The sequence below is a fragment of the Drosophila arizonae genome, chromosome 6, assembly GCF_054131065.1.
Source record: "Drosophila arizonae isolate 15081-1271.41 chromosome 6, UAZ_ARI_1.0, whole genome shotgun sequence".
Classification (NCBI taxonomy): Eukaryota; Metazoa; Arthropoda; class Insecta; order Diptera; family Drosophilidae; genus Drosophila; species Drosophila arizonae.
This window is the reverse complement of record NC_142926.1, coordinates 19,149-36,536: the sequence shown is the minus strand read 5'-3', so window position 1 is coordinate 36,536 and position 17,388 is coordinate 19,149. Positions and strand designations below refer to the sequence as shown.

General features: G+C 36.1%; 1 protein-coding gene and 1 long non-coding RNA gene across 6 annotated transcripts in view; both read right to left on the bottom strand.

Annotated features, from left to right (window-relative positions):
- Positions 1–17,388, bottom strand: part of LOC108615605 (uncharacterized) — a 30,950-nt gene that overhangs the window by 10,350 nt on the left and 3,212 nt on the right. For 3 of the 5 annotated variants that reach the window (XM_089472682.1, XM_089472680.1, XM_089472683.1), the window contains exon 2: positions 13,307–13,932. In XM_089472682.1, the coding sequence (XP_089328808.1) occupies positions 13,307–13,686 (380 nt within the window). In that variant the 5' untranslated portion in view covers positions 13,687–13,932. Of the gene's footprint in view, positions 1–13,306; positions 13,933–15,630; positions 15,692–17,388 lie in introns of all 5 variants that reach the window. The other 2 variants (XM_089472678.1, XM_089472679.1) reach the window with 1 other exon arrangement.
- LOC149268289 (uncharacterized) lies at positions 49–13,300 on the bottom strand. The gene is made up of 2 exons (XR_016270774.1): positions 12,981–13,300; positions 49–12,925 (listed from the first exon to the last, which is right to left on the bottom strand). It is a non-coding gene; the product is annotated as an uncharacterized LOC149268289 (long non-coding RNA).

Below are 17,388 nucleotides of genomic sequence, written 5' to 3'. Positions count from 1 at the left end.
TTCTATTTTAGCAACTGGCTGGTCAAGCAAAGTTAATGTTAGAGTAGAGGGTTCGAATCTGTTCGGTGCTATTTTTTTTTTTTTTTTTCATACATGTTTTGTTTTTTATAAGATAGATATTTTATTGGGAAGGTGCGAGCTTGAATGAATGGCACTTAATACTTTTCTTTTTCTTAGTCGAATAATTTTATAAGTTTAAATTTGTTTATTCTTAAATAGCCCTCAAATACATATACGCAAATACATACATATGTATGTATATATGTAAGTCTGCACGCATAGCATCAAGCATTCCACGAGCTCATTTGTATGTGTGTATGTATGCACACATAAATGCGTACTCTAGCATATTCTAAGAATCTCGTTGCGATTGATTTGTCTTTGCATTGTTTTTGAATTTCCAGCCGCTACACTGGCTTTTTTTTTTTTTTTTGCTATGTGGCGTCATAACAATAATGTGATTTTGTTTTAACTACTGTTGGTCGAAACGACGCGGTGGTGCTGTAGGCTGAAGCGCCGACGATCTTTATTTTAGATATTTTGACATGAACATGCTATTCGGCTTGGGTGCGAGTTCAAATCCCGAAAACTCGTTTTTGTAAATTGCAAATTTTTTTATTTTAAGCTTTTTTATATTTTATTAATTTTATAAAAATGTTTCCTTCCGTGCTATCAAATGCCTATTAAGCCTATTTATGTGTACAAACACATAAATAGATGGCTGACGCATATAAATGCCGCAATATGGGCACTATAAATGCCGATTGCCACGCCCCTAGTGGCCGTAGACTCCTCATTTTCGGACAGTTCTTTGAACGAGCAACCGGTAACCGCAAAATTTGAATTCTTACGCTCAAAAAAATGTGAAAATTAAAGGGTATTTTTCGATATGCCACGCCCCTAAAGAGGCGTAAAAATTATTTTAGTGTCCAAAATATAGCCGAATTCGAAAAATCACTATATCTTCAGTAGAGGTGCCAAACTATCGATGGTGGGCCCCATCGATTGATGACGATAGTAATTTCCTTAAAAATTTGAACACTTCAAATTTGTCAATTACATTTTAAGATAAAAGCTGAATTGACTGAAAAGCTAAAACCTAAAAACTATTAAGTTATGGTTTTTATTTTAGCGATCGATTTTTGTTGTCTGCAAATAAGTTCGCTCACACAATAAAAAAGACAGAAATTGTTTTTGTCGCGCATGGTTTAGCTCGCTCGCGCTCTGAGCGAGACAGTTATTTCAGTTTTTGTTTCGCTCAAGTCAAGCACTGATCGTTTGCTTGAGTTAAATGAATTGAATTAAGAAATAAGAGGTTAGAGTTTTTGCAATGCGTTGTCAAAATACTTTTGTCCTCTATTGTATGTATGTATGTACTTGCATGTACACGAAGATCTGTTTTTTAGTCAAACTGTCTTTTGCTGAGAGTCATTGTGTAAGCGAAAATCGTATTACTCTTTACGCGACACTCATTTGAGGTCGTCACACCAATGAGTCATAGCGAAGCACTTGACCAAAACCGATGCAAAACAAAACAAATAGAGCCACTCATAGAGAGATTGTGTCTGCACAATCTTTTCGGTTATGTTATGAAGCAGAGCGGATTCGAAAAACGATCAAGCTATGATACAAAATTAAGAAAAATTATAATTATTAATCACCCACCTTTGACGATATTATCGTCCACTATCGAGACATTGAACCATCGATAGTTTAGTCGCTCGATAGTGCCCGACCATCGATAGTTTGGCACCTCTAATCTTCAGGTCCGATTTGCCACGCCCCTAGTAGGCGTAGATATATAATTTTTCCACCCATCTTTATAGAATTAAAACATCAGCTCACGTGCAAAATTTCAGCATTCTAGATTTATAACTTTAGGATTACAAAAAAACATGTATCAAAGCGACACAAAAATGTCTAAACTTTTCAAGTACATCTCGCTTTTGTCGTAAATTTAACAGCATGTTCTCGAAAACGCAGAACATGTGGTCACATTTGACAAGCTGAACGAACGCAACCAAAACAGAGGCTCACGAAAAAAAAATGGCTGCAAATATTTGCAAACGTACAAATGGTAGGAACAAAACTAACCTCATCTCTCTCTTTTTTAAGGTTATGTTGTAGTGCGTCTTTGCTGTTTGTTTTTGTTTTGATTTGTTTTCGTTGGTTAAGCATGTTTTGCTTTACACATTATTAGATTCCTATTTTAATTTTGTTTTGCTAGGCTGTTTCTATCATTGCGAGCTTATGCGGCTACATATTTTTGATATTTGGTGCGCGCAACAGGGAACTCATGCTGAAAAAGCGAAAAAGGTTTTTAATTTTATATGCAATATAAAATTAAGAACAATGAGTGGTACATTGCAGATCCAGTTGAACTTAAAACTTGTGCAGCGTACAGTTGCAAAAAGAATTGCTGAGTATTGTCTGAAGTGCAAGTGCAACAAAACTCTATTTCCAATTTGCTTTTAAGTTCCGATCCCTCAATAACAGAGCAGAGAGAGTTACCGCGCAGACAAAAATCAAAATTATCAAAATCTGTAATTGATTTATTAGAAGATTAATTCTATACATTTAGCTGTATTTGATTTAAATTTAAAAAATGTGTTATTTTTCTATTTTTTATTTGTTTTGTGTTATATTATTTTTATAAGTTTTATTATAAAGGCTTTCAGTGGTTTAACCACGTTCACAAATAACACAACATTATTTTCCTATCCATACTTCAACTAGAGCTATTTTACCTCATTGCCTTGAGTTAGAGTGGGGGTATAACTTTGGGAGAGGGTTGAATATCAGCGCTTTTTTTTTTGCTTTTTCAAATTGTTATATTTTTACTGAATTTCGAAAAAACTTTTAGATTTTTATCTCCACTAGAAGTATTTTTGACCGCTCGCTCCATACAAGCCCAACCACTGTGCATTGGCTTCTTACGTAATTCCCTTAAATATGGATTGAGACCACTATCCAGAGTGTGAATATACTCTTCACTGTTCATTCGGCTCGTTACAAACTTCAATTCAAAGGTACCAAATGAACAAAATTTACCCCAAATCATGACGGAGCCACCTCCAAAGTCTGACTTGAAATAAACTAACATCTCTAGGGACAGTTGAAATAAAGCATCCTTCCTCAAATCATGCTAATAAGTATCAAACCCATCAGGACCATCCAGGTTTTATATATACTGTAAGCCAAAAGAAGATGATTCAAACGCGCGTATGTCAGATCGGTCGCAGTATGTCTTTCGGCAAAATCAAGTCGAGCAACCTTGTGGCGACTTAGCAACATGGATGCTCTGGTCAGTTTAGACCTATTTATGATTCCTGAGCTCTTAAGTACTCGCTAAACAGTCATCGCTGACATAGATTCTGCCACATGTGCGGCTAAAGCTGTACAAGCGGTTGGACTGTTGCTGGCTTTCTTAATAATTTTGCGTTTATCGTGCGCAGTTAGTAACGGTTTTCACCCAGTACGTTTTCTTGATCCTTATTCTTCGGGGTTATCCAAAAAATTTTTAATTACACTTTGATTTCTTTTTAAAATTCGTAAAATACTCGAAATAGACTCCCTGGGTCGAAAAGTGAGAAAATACGGCCCTTTTCATAAGATAATTGTTTTGCAAGCGGCATCTCTTAAAAATTAAATTTAAAATTTAAAAAAAAAAAAACTTTATTACAATGTCTGTTCCGCACTTAATAAACTCAAATTTCCCACTGTCGCAAATTTGAGTTTATTAATATTATTATGATACACAACACAAAAATGCAAGCAAAAATGCTAGCACAGAGCAAAAGTAAACGGTTCTTTCTTAGTTTTTCATAAATTGAACAAAAATTCCAATAAAATCCACTAAACATGCTCCAGTCTACAAAGTGCTGTAAAATTTATTTTTGAAAAACCTTAAAAATGTTGTTAGAGCTGGCTCAAAGTTTAAGTTGCTGGGTGGGCTATAATTATGATAAGCACTGTAGTACGCATAAAGCGCAATTGGAATAGCCATTTTCGATAATATTTTAAGCCGATAACAATAAAATCGGAATAGCTACCGAAATTTTGTCAGCTATTAAAAACCATTAAACGCTGATTTCCAATTATCAATGGATTCAGAATATTATTATATTTTAAGAATGTCACAGTTGACCACGATCGACTACGGAATTCTAGGATTACAACATGTAATTACACTCATTCACGAAAGTGAATGAAAGAAAGTACATACAGTGGACCAATAATGGCCAATAATCGTACAGCAATGATTTTTTTCTTTGGCAACGAATAAGTGATGCAAGATGGGCAAAATTAAAAATTTTAATTTACAGATTTTTTAAATAATATTTCAAAAACAAATTAGAAAAAAGATAATATTAATATTTTGCTAATCATTAAAGTTATAACTAACAAGTAAGAAAGCTCTAGTCTACCAGAGACTTACTGCGCGGCGGTTCGTGGAATACCCCGATGGTAGAATCCAGTGGTGCAAGAGAGGGGGGCAATAGCGTCATTGTTTTGGCGTCAGGGCTTTTCTCTTTCCTTTTCTTTTTCAAGCGCGAAAAGTTTTGTCACTAGGCGTCACACTCGCGCAATTAATAACAAGTAAGAATGTTGCAGTCGGGCGATACCGATTGCAGAAGACTCATTCACAGCCCAAACGCTGTCAACCAGAGTATATAGTGCAATTTTCAAGTCTAGTGCGCAGCAAAAAAACACGACTATTGCATTTAAATTACATACATATATATTTTATACAATTTTGATTTTTATTATATATTTATATCCATACATTGGATACCGGCTTCAAGCTAACAGCAGATCAGCGCGATTTTCCTATGCTTGTGCACACACTCATCGTCTATTCTATGCGTACGGACAGACACCTTTTTAGAATTTCGATTGATTTCTGGACTTTCTAGCCGTTATTGTAGTTTTGTCTGATGACGCTCTCTTATTAAGCTATTCTATTTTAGCAGCTAACTGCTCGAGCAAAGCAGTGGCGCGGGTGCTAACGGCGACGCACAGTGGCGCCTCTGCCGGCAGAGCGTGGCAAAAATCAAAAAAGTGACTTCAAGCGATTTTTAAAAAGTTGATGTCATATGAAAATAAATCGATCTACTGGTTTGTAGCCGAAAGATTTTTGAAAATCGGTCAATTTTAAGGGTAGTTATAGCCCTTCAAAATTTGGGAAAGAATCTTGCACCAATTTTGGCAGTGTTGGTTGCGATTTAAGGAATGGATTATTACTAATAGAATACAAAAAAATTATGTTAATACGATTTTTCATAGCAGAGCTGGTTTAAATTTACTAAACCTCTAAATTTGACCATTTTTTTTTACCTAAAGTAGTCTATATCTTTTGAGTTCCGCCGAGTTCCGAGCACCGGTATATATACACGTGTTAAGGAAGATGTCCTCTTTAATATAAATAAAACTTTGGCTGCCACCAGGTGCCACCCCGGATTTCTATAGCAAAAAACTAACCCAAAGTCGGCATAAAAACGCACAAAATGTACTAAAAAAAGGTCGAATTTGCATGCAGATGACTACTTTACAGAAAATTAAATTTTTTTTTTTTTTTTTTTTATTTTCTTATATTTTTTTTATTTGTTTTGTTATATTTATGGCATATAATTTAAATAAAATCAATTTCAACAAAAACAAGTAAGAAAGCTCTAGTCGAGACTACTCGACTACGAGATCCCCTGAACCCTTGGAGTAATAGCTATTTCAATAATTTTTCGCGACTTTCAGCTTACACAGGAAACACGCACACACACACACACACACACACACACGCACGCACGCACGCACACACGGGCATACATACACACACATACATACACACACACACACATACACAAACAATTACATACATATACACACACAAGCATATACACGCATGGGCGGCAGTGAGCGCTTACTATGAGAACTTAATTGCTTAATAACTTTTTTTGTGGACGTACGATCTTCATGAAACTTTTAGATTATGATTATAACATGGATATGCATGTAATTGCAAAAGCACAAGTCTCTAGTATTTGAAATACGCTTTTTACAAAAGTGAGGGTGAGGGGGTGAATTTAAGGGTGGGGGGTAAATTTTAACAAAAACCGAAATTGTATAAATTGCATATAAGCAAACTTTAAAAATTTGGAGACTCTAGCAATAAAGGTGTAGAAGATATAATTTTATAACTGGGTTTCGATAAGGTTTTTTATCGATAAAAAAAGATCGGGATGAGTTATCGATTTTTAATGATAAACTTGATATGCGCGCTGTAATTACGGACATTTTAAAAAAAAATTGAAGTCTCTAGCTCTTATATCTTCTGAAATCGACGCGTTCATACATACGGACAGACGGACAGACGGACGGACGGACAGACGGACAGACGGACAGACAGACGGACAGGGCCAAATCAACTCAGCTCGTCGCCCTGATCAAGAATATATATACTTTGTGGGGTCTGCCACGCCTCCTTCTGCCTGTTACATACATTTCAACAAAACCATTATACCCTGATTTCCCATTGAAAATGGGTTCAGGGTATAAAAATGGTAGTTTTTCATAGAAAAACATACATTTTAGGACAAAAATCACATTTTTCAGGTTTGAGGTAAAACTGTGAAGCACCCTGTTAACGCATGCTGGCTTTCTTAATAATTTTGCGTTTATCGTGCGCAGTTAGTAACGGTTTTCACCCAGTACGTTTTCTTGATCCTTATTCTTCGGGGTTATCCAAAAAATTTTTAATTACACTTTGATTTCTTTTTAAAATTCGTAAAATACTCGAAATAGACTCCCTGGGTCGAAAAGTGAGAAAATACGGCCCTTTTCATAAGATAATTGTTTTGCAAGCGGCATCTCTTAAAAATTAAATTTAAAATTTAAAAAAAAAAAACTTTATTACAATGTCTGTTCCGCACTTAATAAACTCAAATTTCCCACTGTCGCAAATTTGAGTTTATTAATATTATTATGATACACAACACAAAAATGCAAGCAAAAATGCTAGCACAGAGCAAAAGTAAACGGTTCTTTCTTAGTTTTTCATAAATTGAACAAAAATTCCAATAAAATCCACTAAACATGCTCCAGTCTACAAAGTGCTGTAAAATTTATTTTTGAAAAACCTTAAAAATGTTGTTAGAGCTGGCTCAAAGTTTAAGTTGCTGGGTGGGCTATAATTATGATAAGCACTGTAGTACGCATAAAGCGCAATTGGAATAGCCATTTTCGATAATATTTTAAGCCGATAACAATAAAATCGGAATAGCTACCGAAATTTTGTCAGCTATTAAAAACCATTAAACGCTGATTTCCAATTATCAATGGATTCAGAATATTATTATATTTTAAGAATGTCACAGTTGACCACGATCGACTACGGAATTCTAGGATTACAACATGTAATTACACTCATTCACGAAAGTGAATGAAAGAAAGTACATACAGTGGACCAATAATGGCCAATAATCGTACAGCAATGATTTTTTTCTTTGGCAACGAATAAGTGATGCAAGATGGGCAAAATTAAAAATTTTAATTTACAGATTTTTTAAATAATATTTCAAAAACAAATTAGAAAAAAGATAATATTAATATTTTGCTAATCATTAAAGTTATAACTAACAAGTAAGAAAGCTCTAGTCTACCAGAGACTTACTGCGCGGCGGTTCGTGGAATACCCCGATGGTAGAATCCAGTGGTGCAAGAGAGGGGGGCAATAGCGTCATTGTTTTGGCGTCAGGGCTTTTCTCTTTCCTTTTCTTTTTCAAGCGCGAAAAGTTTTGTCACTAGGCGTCACACTCGCGCAATTAATAACAAGTAAGAATGTTGCAGCGCGATTTTCCTATGCTTGTGCACACACTCATCGTCTATTCTATGCGTACGGACAGACACCTTTTTAGAATTTCGATTGATTTCTGGACTTTCTAGCCGTTATTGTAGTTTTGTCTGATGACGCTCTCTTATTAAGCTATTCTATTTTAGCAGCTAACTGCTCGAGCAAAGCAGTGGCGCGGGTGCTAACGGCGACGCACAGTGGCGCCTCTGCCGGCAGAGCGTGGCAAAAATCAAAAAAGTGACTTCAAGCGATTTTTAAAAAGTTGATGTCATATGAAAATAAATCGATCTACTGGTTTGTAGCCGAAAGATTTTTGAAAATCGGTCAATTTTAAGGGTAGTTATAGCCCTTCAAAATTTGGGAAAGAATCTTGCACCAATTTTGGCAGTGTTGGTTGCGATTTAAGGAATGGATTATTACTAATAGAATACAAAAAAATTATGTTAATACGATTTTTCATAGCAGAGCTGGTTTAAATTTACTAAACCTCTAAATTTGACCATTTTTTTTTACCTAAAGTAGTCTATATCTTTTGAGTTCCGCCGAGTTCCGAGCACCGGTATATATACACGTGTTAAGGAAGATGTCCTCTTTAATATAAATAAAACTTTGGCTGCCACCAGGTGCCACCCCGGATTTCTATAGCAAAAAACTAACCCAAAGTCGGCATAAAAACGCACAAAATGTACTAAAAAAAGGTCGAATTTGCATGCAGATGACTACTTTACAGAAAATTAAATTTTTTTTTTTTTTTTTTTATTTATTTTCTTATATTTTTTTTATTTGTTTTGTTATATTTATGGCATATAATTTAAATAAAATCAATTTCAACAAAAACAAGTAAGAAAGCTCCAGTCGAGACTACTCGACTACGAGATCCCCTGAACCCTTGGAGTAATAGCTATTTCAATAATTTTTCGCGACTTTCAGCTTACACAGGAAACACGCACACACACACACACACACACGCACGCACGCACGCACACACGGGCATACATACACACACACACACATACACAAACAATTACATACATATACACACACAAGCATATACACGCATGGGCGGCAGTGAGCGCTTACTATGAGAACTTAATTGCTTAATAACTTTTTTTGTGGACGTACGATCTTCATGAAACTTTTAGATTATGATTATAACATGGATATGCATGTAATTGCAAAAGCACAAGTCTCTAGTATTTGAAATACGCTTTTTACAAAAGTGAGGGTGAGGGGGTGAATTTAAGGGTGGGGGGTAAATTTTAACAAAAACCGAAATTGTATAAATTGCATATAAGCAAACTTTAAAAATTTGGAGACTCTAGCAATAAAGGTGTAGAAGATATAATTTTATAACTGGGTTTCGATAAGGTTTTTTATCGATAAAAAAAGATCGGGATGAGTTATCGATTTTTAATGATAAACTTGATATGCGCGCTGTAATTACGGACATTTTAAAAAAAAATTGAAGTCTCTAGCTCTTATATCTTCTGAAATCGACGCGTTCATACATACGGACAGACGGACAGACGGACGGACGGACAGACGGACAGACGGACAGACAGACGGACAGGGCCAAATCAACTCAGCTCGTCGCCCTGATCAAGAATATATATACTTTGTGGGGTCTGCCACGCCTCCTTCTGCCTGTTACATACATTTCAACAAAACCATTATACCCTGATTTCCCATTGAAAATGGGTTCAGGGTATAAAAATGGTAGTTTTTCATAGAAAAACATACATTTTAGGACAAAAATCACATTTTTCAGGTTTGAGGTAAAACTGTGAAGCACCCTGTTAACGCATCACCCTGTATTTTGGCCTATTTATAGCTTGAAGAATTCTCTGTCGAATGCTTTTTAAATTTTTGAAATATCTTGCTTGGTTCAAAAGTTATGATTTTTGCAACGCAAAATGAGCAAAGGCCCCACTGTGCGACGCAAGTAATGTTAGAGTAGGGGAGGTTCGAGCCTTTACTATGTTATTATTTTTTTTTTTTTTCATACATATTTCGTTTTTTATAAAATAGATATTTTATTGGGAAGCTGCGAGCTTGACTGAATGGCACTTATTACTTTTCATTTTCTTAGTCGAATAATTTTATAAGTTTAAATTTGTTTCTTCTTAAATAGCCCTCAAATACATATACGCAAATACATACATATGTATATATGTAAGTCTAGCATCAAGCATTCCAGCCTTATACACGCGCTCATTTGTATGTGTGTATGTATGCACACATAAATGCGTACTCTAGCATATTCTAAGAATCCCGTTGCGATTGATTTGTCTTTGCGTTGTTTTTTAATTTCCACCCGCTACACTGGCTTTTTTCTTTGCTATGTGGCGTCATAACAATAATGTGATTTCGTTTTAACTACTGTTGATCAAAACGACGCGGTGGTGCTGTAGGCTGAAGCGCCGACGATCTTTATTTTAGCTATTTTGACAAACATGCTGTTTGGGTTGGGTGCGAGTTCAAATCCCGCGGAAAACACATTTTGTAAATTGCAAAGTTTTGCTATTTTAGCTTTTTTATATTTTATTAATTTTATAAAAATGTTGCCTTCCGTGCCATCAATGCCTATTAAACCTATTTTTACGCTCAAAAAATGTGAAAATGACAGGGTATTTTTCGATATGCCACGCCCCTAAAGAGGCTTAAAAGTTATTTTTGGGGCATCGATAGAGGAGGCTACCCGTAACTTAACTATCCAAATTTGAAGCTTCTAGCTCTTAAACTGTAGGAGATATAAACTTTTGCGGTTTGCCACGCCCCCTATGGGCGGACATATATCTACCATAGCTCGTTGGACGTGGGTGGTCAACCCGCGTATATATACCAAATTTCAGGTCTCTAGCATCAATAGTGCCTAAAATATAGCAGAATTCGAAAAATCACTATATTTTCAGGTCCGATTTGCCACGCTTCTAGTGGGCGTAGATATATATTTATATTTGTTCACCCATCTTCATAGAATTAAAACAACAGCTTACATGCAAAATTTCAGCATTCTAGGTTTATAAATTTAGGAGATACAGTTTCACCCGATTTGCCACGCCCCTAATGAGCGGAGATATATCCGCCAAAGCTTGTGATCTTGGGTGATCGGCGCGGACCTACATACCAAATTTCAGCTTTCTAGTTCTTCAACAAACATGATTTCTGGTATATCGGAAAATGCATTTTCCGATTTGCCACGCCCCTAGTGGGCGGATCGGGAAATTTTAACACTTTATAAATCGGAGATATACACGAGTATGTGTTCCAAATTTCAAGTCCCTAGCTTCAATAGCGCCGAAATAGATTGCGTTCATACGGACAGACGGACGGACAGCAAGACGGACATTGCACAAAACCAATATACTCATTTCACTTTCGTGAATGAGTCTAAAAATCAGGTGCATTCACTCTAACAGCTGTTAGTAGTGCTGGAAATTGCAGCGGTCAACAACAGGTGCTCTAGAAAAAGTTGTTGGCCTGGCAACTTCCGCCATCCAAGGCACCAGATGGAGGCACGGGACGGGAATCAATACTGCATCATCGCGACCCTGGACGTTAAGAACGCCTTCAACACAACTAGTTGGGATATGATACTGAATGAGCTGTCACAATATAATATCCCTAAATATCTAAAAGAGATAATAATGAGATATTTCAGAGGAAGAACACTGGTATACAACACGAGTGAGGGTCCCCAAACTCATACAGTGTCAGCTGGAGTACCCCAAGGCTCAGTGCTGGAGCCTCTCCTATGGAATATCATGTACGACGGGCGTACTGCGCTTGGAAGTATCATGATCTTCATACGGCCGTCCCGCAAGCATCGCGCGCTATCCGAGCCACCACTCAACTTGCAACTTGTAGTATAATAAGATTGCCAATAAACGAATATAAAAAACAAATAAGAAAGCTCTAGTCGAACTGCTCTACTACGAGATCCCCTGAACCCTTCGAGCAATAGCTATTTCAATCATTTTTTGCGTATTTCTGCTTACACAAGAAACACGCACATACACAAACACATACACACACAAGCACCCACGCATAAACACGCATGGGCTGCAATGTGCGCATACTATGAGAACTTCATTGTTTAATAACTTTTTTTTGTGGAAATACGATCTTTATGAAATTTTACATTATAATTATAACATGCATGGATATGCAGGTATTTACCAAAGCACAAGTCTCTAGTATTTGAAATACGCCTTTTACAAAAGTGAGGGTGAGGGGGTGAATATAGGGGTGGGGGTAAATTTTAACAAAAACCGAAATTGTATAAATTGCATATAAGTATACATAAAATATTTGGAGACTCTAGCTTTAAAGATGTAGGAGATATAATTTTATTACTGGTTTTCGATAACGTTTTTAATCGATAACAAAATAACGGGACAATTTATCGATATTTAAAGCAAAACTCGTTATGCGCGTGCTAGGAAAAAAATTTTTAAGTCACTAGCTCATATATCTTCTGAGATCCACGCGTTCAAACATACGGAGAGGCGGACAGACGGACAGGTCTTAATCAACTCAGCTCGTCGCCCTGATCAAGAATATATATACTCTATGGGGTCTTCCACGCCTCCTTCTGCCTGTTACATACATTTAACAAAACCATTATACCCTGATTCGCAAAAAAACGCTATGATTTTTTTTTTTGTCTGCAGCTAAAGTTCTAGGAAAGTACGCTGTACTAAGACTTCATGGGAGGCTAAAGTTCTAGGAAAGTACGCTGTACGAAGACTTTATGGGAGGCAAAAACGCGTTTTTTTATGATTTTTAGTTATAACTTTTATGCTAAGCAAAATATTGAAATTATCTTTTTTCTAATTTGTTGTTAAAATATTAGTTAATAAATCTGTAAATTAAAATTTTTAATTTTTGCCCATCTTTCATCACTTAGTCGTTGCCAAAGAAAAAAATTGTTGTACGAAGACATTATTGGTCCACTGTATATTGGTTTTGTGCAATGTCCGTCTTGTCCGTCTAGCAGCAGATCAGCGCTATTTTCCTATACATGTGCACACACTCATCGAAAAATCACTATATCTTCAAGTCCGATTTGTCACGCCCCTAGTATTGAATCGTAACATCAGCTCACGTGTAAAATTCAGCATTCTGGACTTACTACTACACTTTCCGATTTGCCACGCTCCTAGTGGGCGGATCGGGAAAATTGTAACACTTTATAAATCGGAGATATACACGAAATAGACTGCCTTCATACGGATAGGCGAACGGACGGACAGCAAGACGGACATTGCACAAAACATTTCACTTTCGTAAATGGGTATAAAAATTGAAAGATAGAGCTCTGATGGATTAGATTATATTTAGCATTTAAGCTGAGTGTAAAGGGGGGCGCTAACCTGATGACGCGCAGTGTATATTATATATATTCATAAATTCAACCTCCAATCTGTAAAGATACAGATATTTCTACTATCTACCTACCTGAGTGTAGTTAAAAGTGGCGTCGCTACAGTAGTGAGGCCCAAAATGTAGCTATTGTCGGGAATACTTCGTTTTGTAGTTGATGTTGTTCCGTAAGCTACTTTAATCAACACAGCGGCAACACTTCGCTCCAAATTGTCCAATTTATCGAGATAGCCGTTTACGGCTACTGAAGATCTACCAGCCGTATTATTGCTTGAAATTGATTTTCCACTTGTTCGGTAGCTCGTGTTATTCGAGATCACAGCACTGCCGACTTGTTCATCCAATAATATCGATTGCGATGAGCATATTAAGGAAAACGTCACTAATAATGCAATAATCATTTTAAAGTTTTTCCGAAAAATAAGTTGGCTGTTGCATATAAACAATGTCAGCATGGCAACGATATTGTTATTTGCTTGCCTGATTCGACAGTTTTTTAACAAAATATTTTCCGCAGATGGCTGCTGAGTATTACAATTCGGATTATTGGCAGTTTTAACAGGTTGTTGGGTACATCTTAATTTAGATTTCTTTGATTTTGATATTTAATACTGCTTGGCGACGCTCCTTGCCTGCCATTGAAAGAGGAGCCACATCCACAAAGATAGAGTCTGATCTTCAATCACATTTTAAAGAACTTTCTGTAAAAACAATAATAAATATAATTTAATATCAAAATTCATATGTATAACTTAATTTTTTTATTTATTTAATTTCTCGCATAGGCACGCTCCCCGATTTCTAGGCCGCTATACAACAATTTTAATTAACTGAAATACACATTAATCTAAGTGTATAATTTGAGGACTATATGCAGGATATATGGTTATACTCTGTACTCATTGCAAGTGGGAAATTAAAGAATGTTTTTCTGAAAATATACCATTTTATTTCGTTCCTTAAGCGTAATATGAATAGTGACCTAGAAACTTCAGATCTAATGATTTCAGATACCACGCCCCTTTTGCCCAAGAGTATTCCCCTACAAAAGAATTTATTTTAAAACAAGTAAGAAGACTCTAGTCGAGACTGCTCGACTAGGAGATACCCTGAACCCTCTAAGCTGATATTCTAATCATTCTGCACTTCTTTTATGCACACATGCATACACATGCATCCACACGCACGCATAAGCCTGCGCTCTGCTAACTGCGCAGTAAGCAGCGGCTGCGCTTGGGCTGCGCTACAATGTGGTCAATATTATGAGAATTTATTTGTCGAATAATTTCTTTTGTAGACATACGATCTTAATAAAACTTTCAGAGTGTAATTATATGGTAAATATGTGTGGAATGCCAAAGCACAAGTCTCTAGTACTTGAAATGCGTTTTTTACAAATTGGGGGAGAAGGGGGCGTGGTATCCAAAATCTGTAAATTACAAAGTGTTTGTATCGATTAACTTTATATACAACGCAAATTTGAAGACTCCAGGTCTAAAAATGTTCAAATTAGGCTAAAAAAACAAAATCAAATTATCGATTATTCTCGATAAAAAAGTTATCGGACAATTTATCGAAAAAATAAAGCAAACTCGTACTGCGTATGGTACTCACGAGTATGCATGCCAAATTTCAGCTCTCTAGCTCTTATAACTTCTGAGATCGACGCACTCATACGGACGGACGGACGGACAGACGGACAGGGCTATATCGACTCAGCTCGTCACGCTGATCAAGAATATATATACTTTGTGGGGTCTGCCACGCCTCCTTCTGCCCGTTACATACTTTTTCACAAAACCATTATACCCTGATTTTTCATTTTCAATGGGTTCAGGGTATAAAAAAAGTAAGAAAGCTCTAATCGAAACTAATAATAATAGAAACTCACATTTGGTATGGCTCCAAATTTCAATTTCGATGTATTTAAAAATATAAATGAAATAAAAAACTCATTTACTTACACTGTGTAATATATTTATATTTATGCACAATTGTGCAATTAAAATATATGAAAAAATCATTCACAATTAACTATACTGACATCTGACTTGATTTATAATGTTTTTAATCGATAAAAAACAAGTAAGAAGGCTACAGTCGAGACTGCTCGACTAGGAGTTACCCTGAACCCTCTAAGCTCATATTCTACTCATTCTGCACTTCTTTTATGCACACATGCATACACATGCACGTATTATCACGCGCTCTGCTGACTGCGCAGTTAGCCGCGACAGCGCTTGGGCTGCGCTGCAGTGTGGGCAATATTATAAAAATTTATTTGTTGAATAATTTCATTTGTAGACATACAATCTTAATTAAACTTTCAGAACGTGTTTTACAAATTGTTGGCGATGGGGGTGTGGTATCCAAAATGTGTAATTACAAAATCTTCGTACCGATCAACAGTATATACACAGTAAATCTGATGTCTCCAGTTCTAAAAGTGTTCAAATTAGGCTGAAAAAACGAAATCAAATTTTCGATTATTCTCGATAAAAAAGTTATTGGATGTGGTATCGGAAAAATATGATAAACTTGTACTGCGTATGGTACATACGAGTATGCATGCCAAATTACAGCTCTCTAGCTCTTTTAACTTCTGAGATAGACGCACTCATACGGACGGACAGGGCTATATCGACCCAGCTTGTCGTCCCGATCAAGAATGTATACACTTTATGGGGTCTGCGATGATTCCTTCTGCTGTTACATACTTTTCACAAAACCATTATATCCTGATTTCCCATTTTCAATGGGTTCAGGGTATAATAACGGGATGATTTATCGATTTTTGAAGATATACTCGACATCCGCGCTATATATATACTAAAAAGATTCATGTCTCTAGCTCTTATATCTTCTGGGATCGACGCGTTCAAGCCTACGAACAGGCAGGCAGACGGACAGGGCTAAATCAACTCAGCTCGTCGCCCTGATCAAGAATAGAAGAATTTGTGAACAATCCCGTCGAGAGCTTTTTTGTTCTGCCTTTAGGGCTGTTTAGTTCCAGTCTATTTTCTTTTTCTGCCCGATTAATAATATTATAAACTGTTCCAAGCTTAATAGTAAACATTTCAGCTAACTCCTTGATGGTTATACCTTTGATATAATTAAAATACACTAATTGTATCAAATTGTTATCGGTGCGTTTACCAGGCATTGCGAAAATTCAAATTTTATGAGAAATGGTAGTGATTCCAAGACTTTTTTAAAACGAATGAATTTACGGAAGACTTGTGAAAATAGACGCCGCGAGCCTCATTTGAATTTCATGTCCCGTTAGCTTTTTCCCATCTCCTTTCAACTAATGATTGTATTTTGCAAAGAATTAATAGACAGCTGATATTTGCTGTTTTTATACCCTGAACCCATAGAAAATGGGAAATGGAAAATCAGGGTATATTGGTTTTGTGAAAAGTATGTAACAGGCAGAAGCAATCATCGCAGACCCCATAAAGTATATACACTGCGCGTCATCAGGTTAGCGCCCCCCTTTACACTCAACCTCAAAGCTAAATAAAATCTAAACCATCAGAGCTCCATCTTTGAATTTTTTTTACATTATACTCCATTTATTTCTCTTTAAAATACAAAAAGAATGGCTACTGTAACAATAAGGATTATTTTTAAATAATTTTTTTTGCAAAATGTACAAAAAACATGTAACAAAAATTTGGTCATCAGATTAGCGCCCCCTGCGCTAAATTCAATTTATTTAAGTTAATGACCAAAAATAACACCTGTATTTTAAGCTATTGTTATTTTTAAGTAATATTAGTAGTGCGTAGTGCCGTTTTTTGTTTGAAATTACTTAAAAAATTCGATTAGGAATGAAATTATAAAGTTGTTCAATATTATTCAAGGATATGGTTGACCAAGCGTGTTTAGTACCTTCGATTAACTCTGTCTTTGCACTATAATGCTTTCCGGACTCATATACTTTCCTGATCAACCATCCCCAGACGTTTCCAATGATATTAAGGTCGAGTGAGTATGGTGGCCACTCCATGAGATCAATTTTTTGGCCCTGAATCCAGGACTTCAGGGATTTGGAGCATTATCATGCTGGGAAATCTAATGCTGGTTTTCAGACAGGTTATAGAAATGCGGAACAGCAGTTTTAAACACGGTGTTATAGTCCTATGCGTTCATGC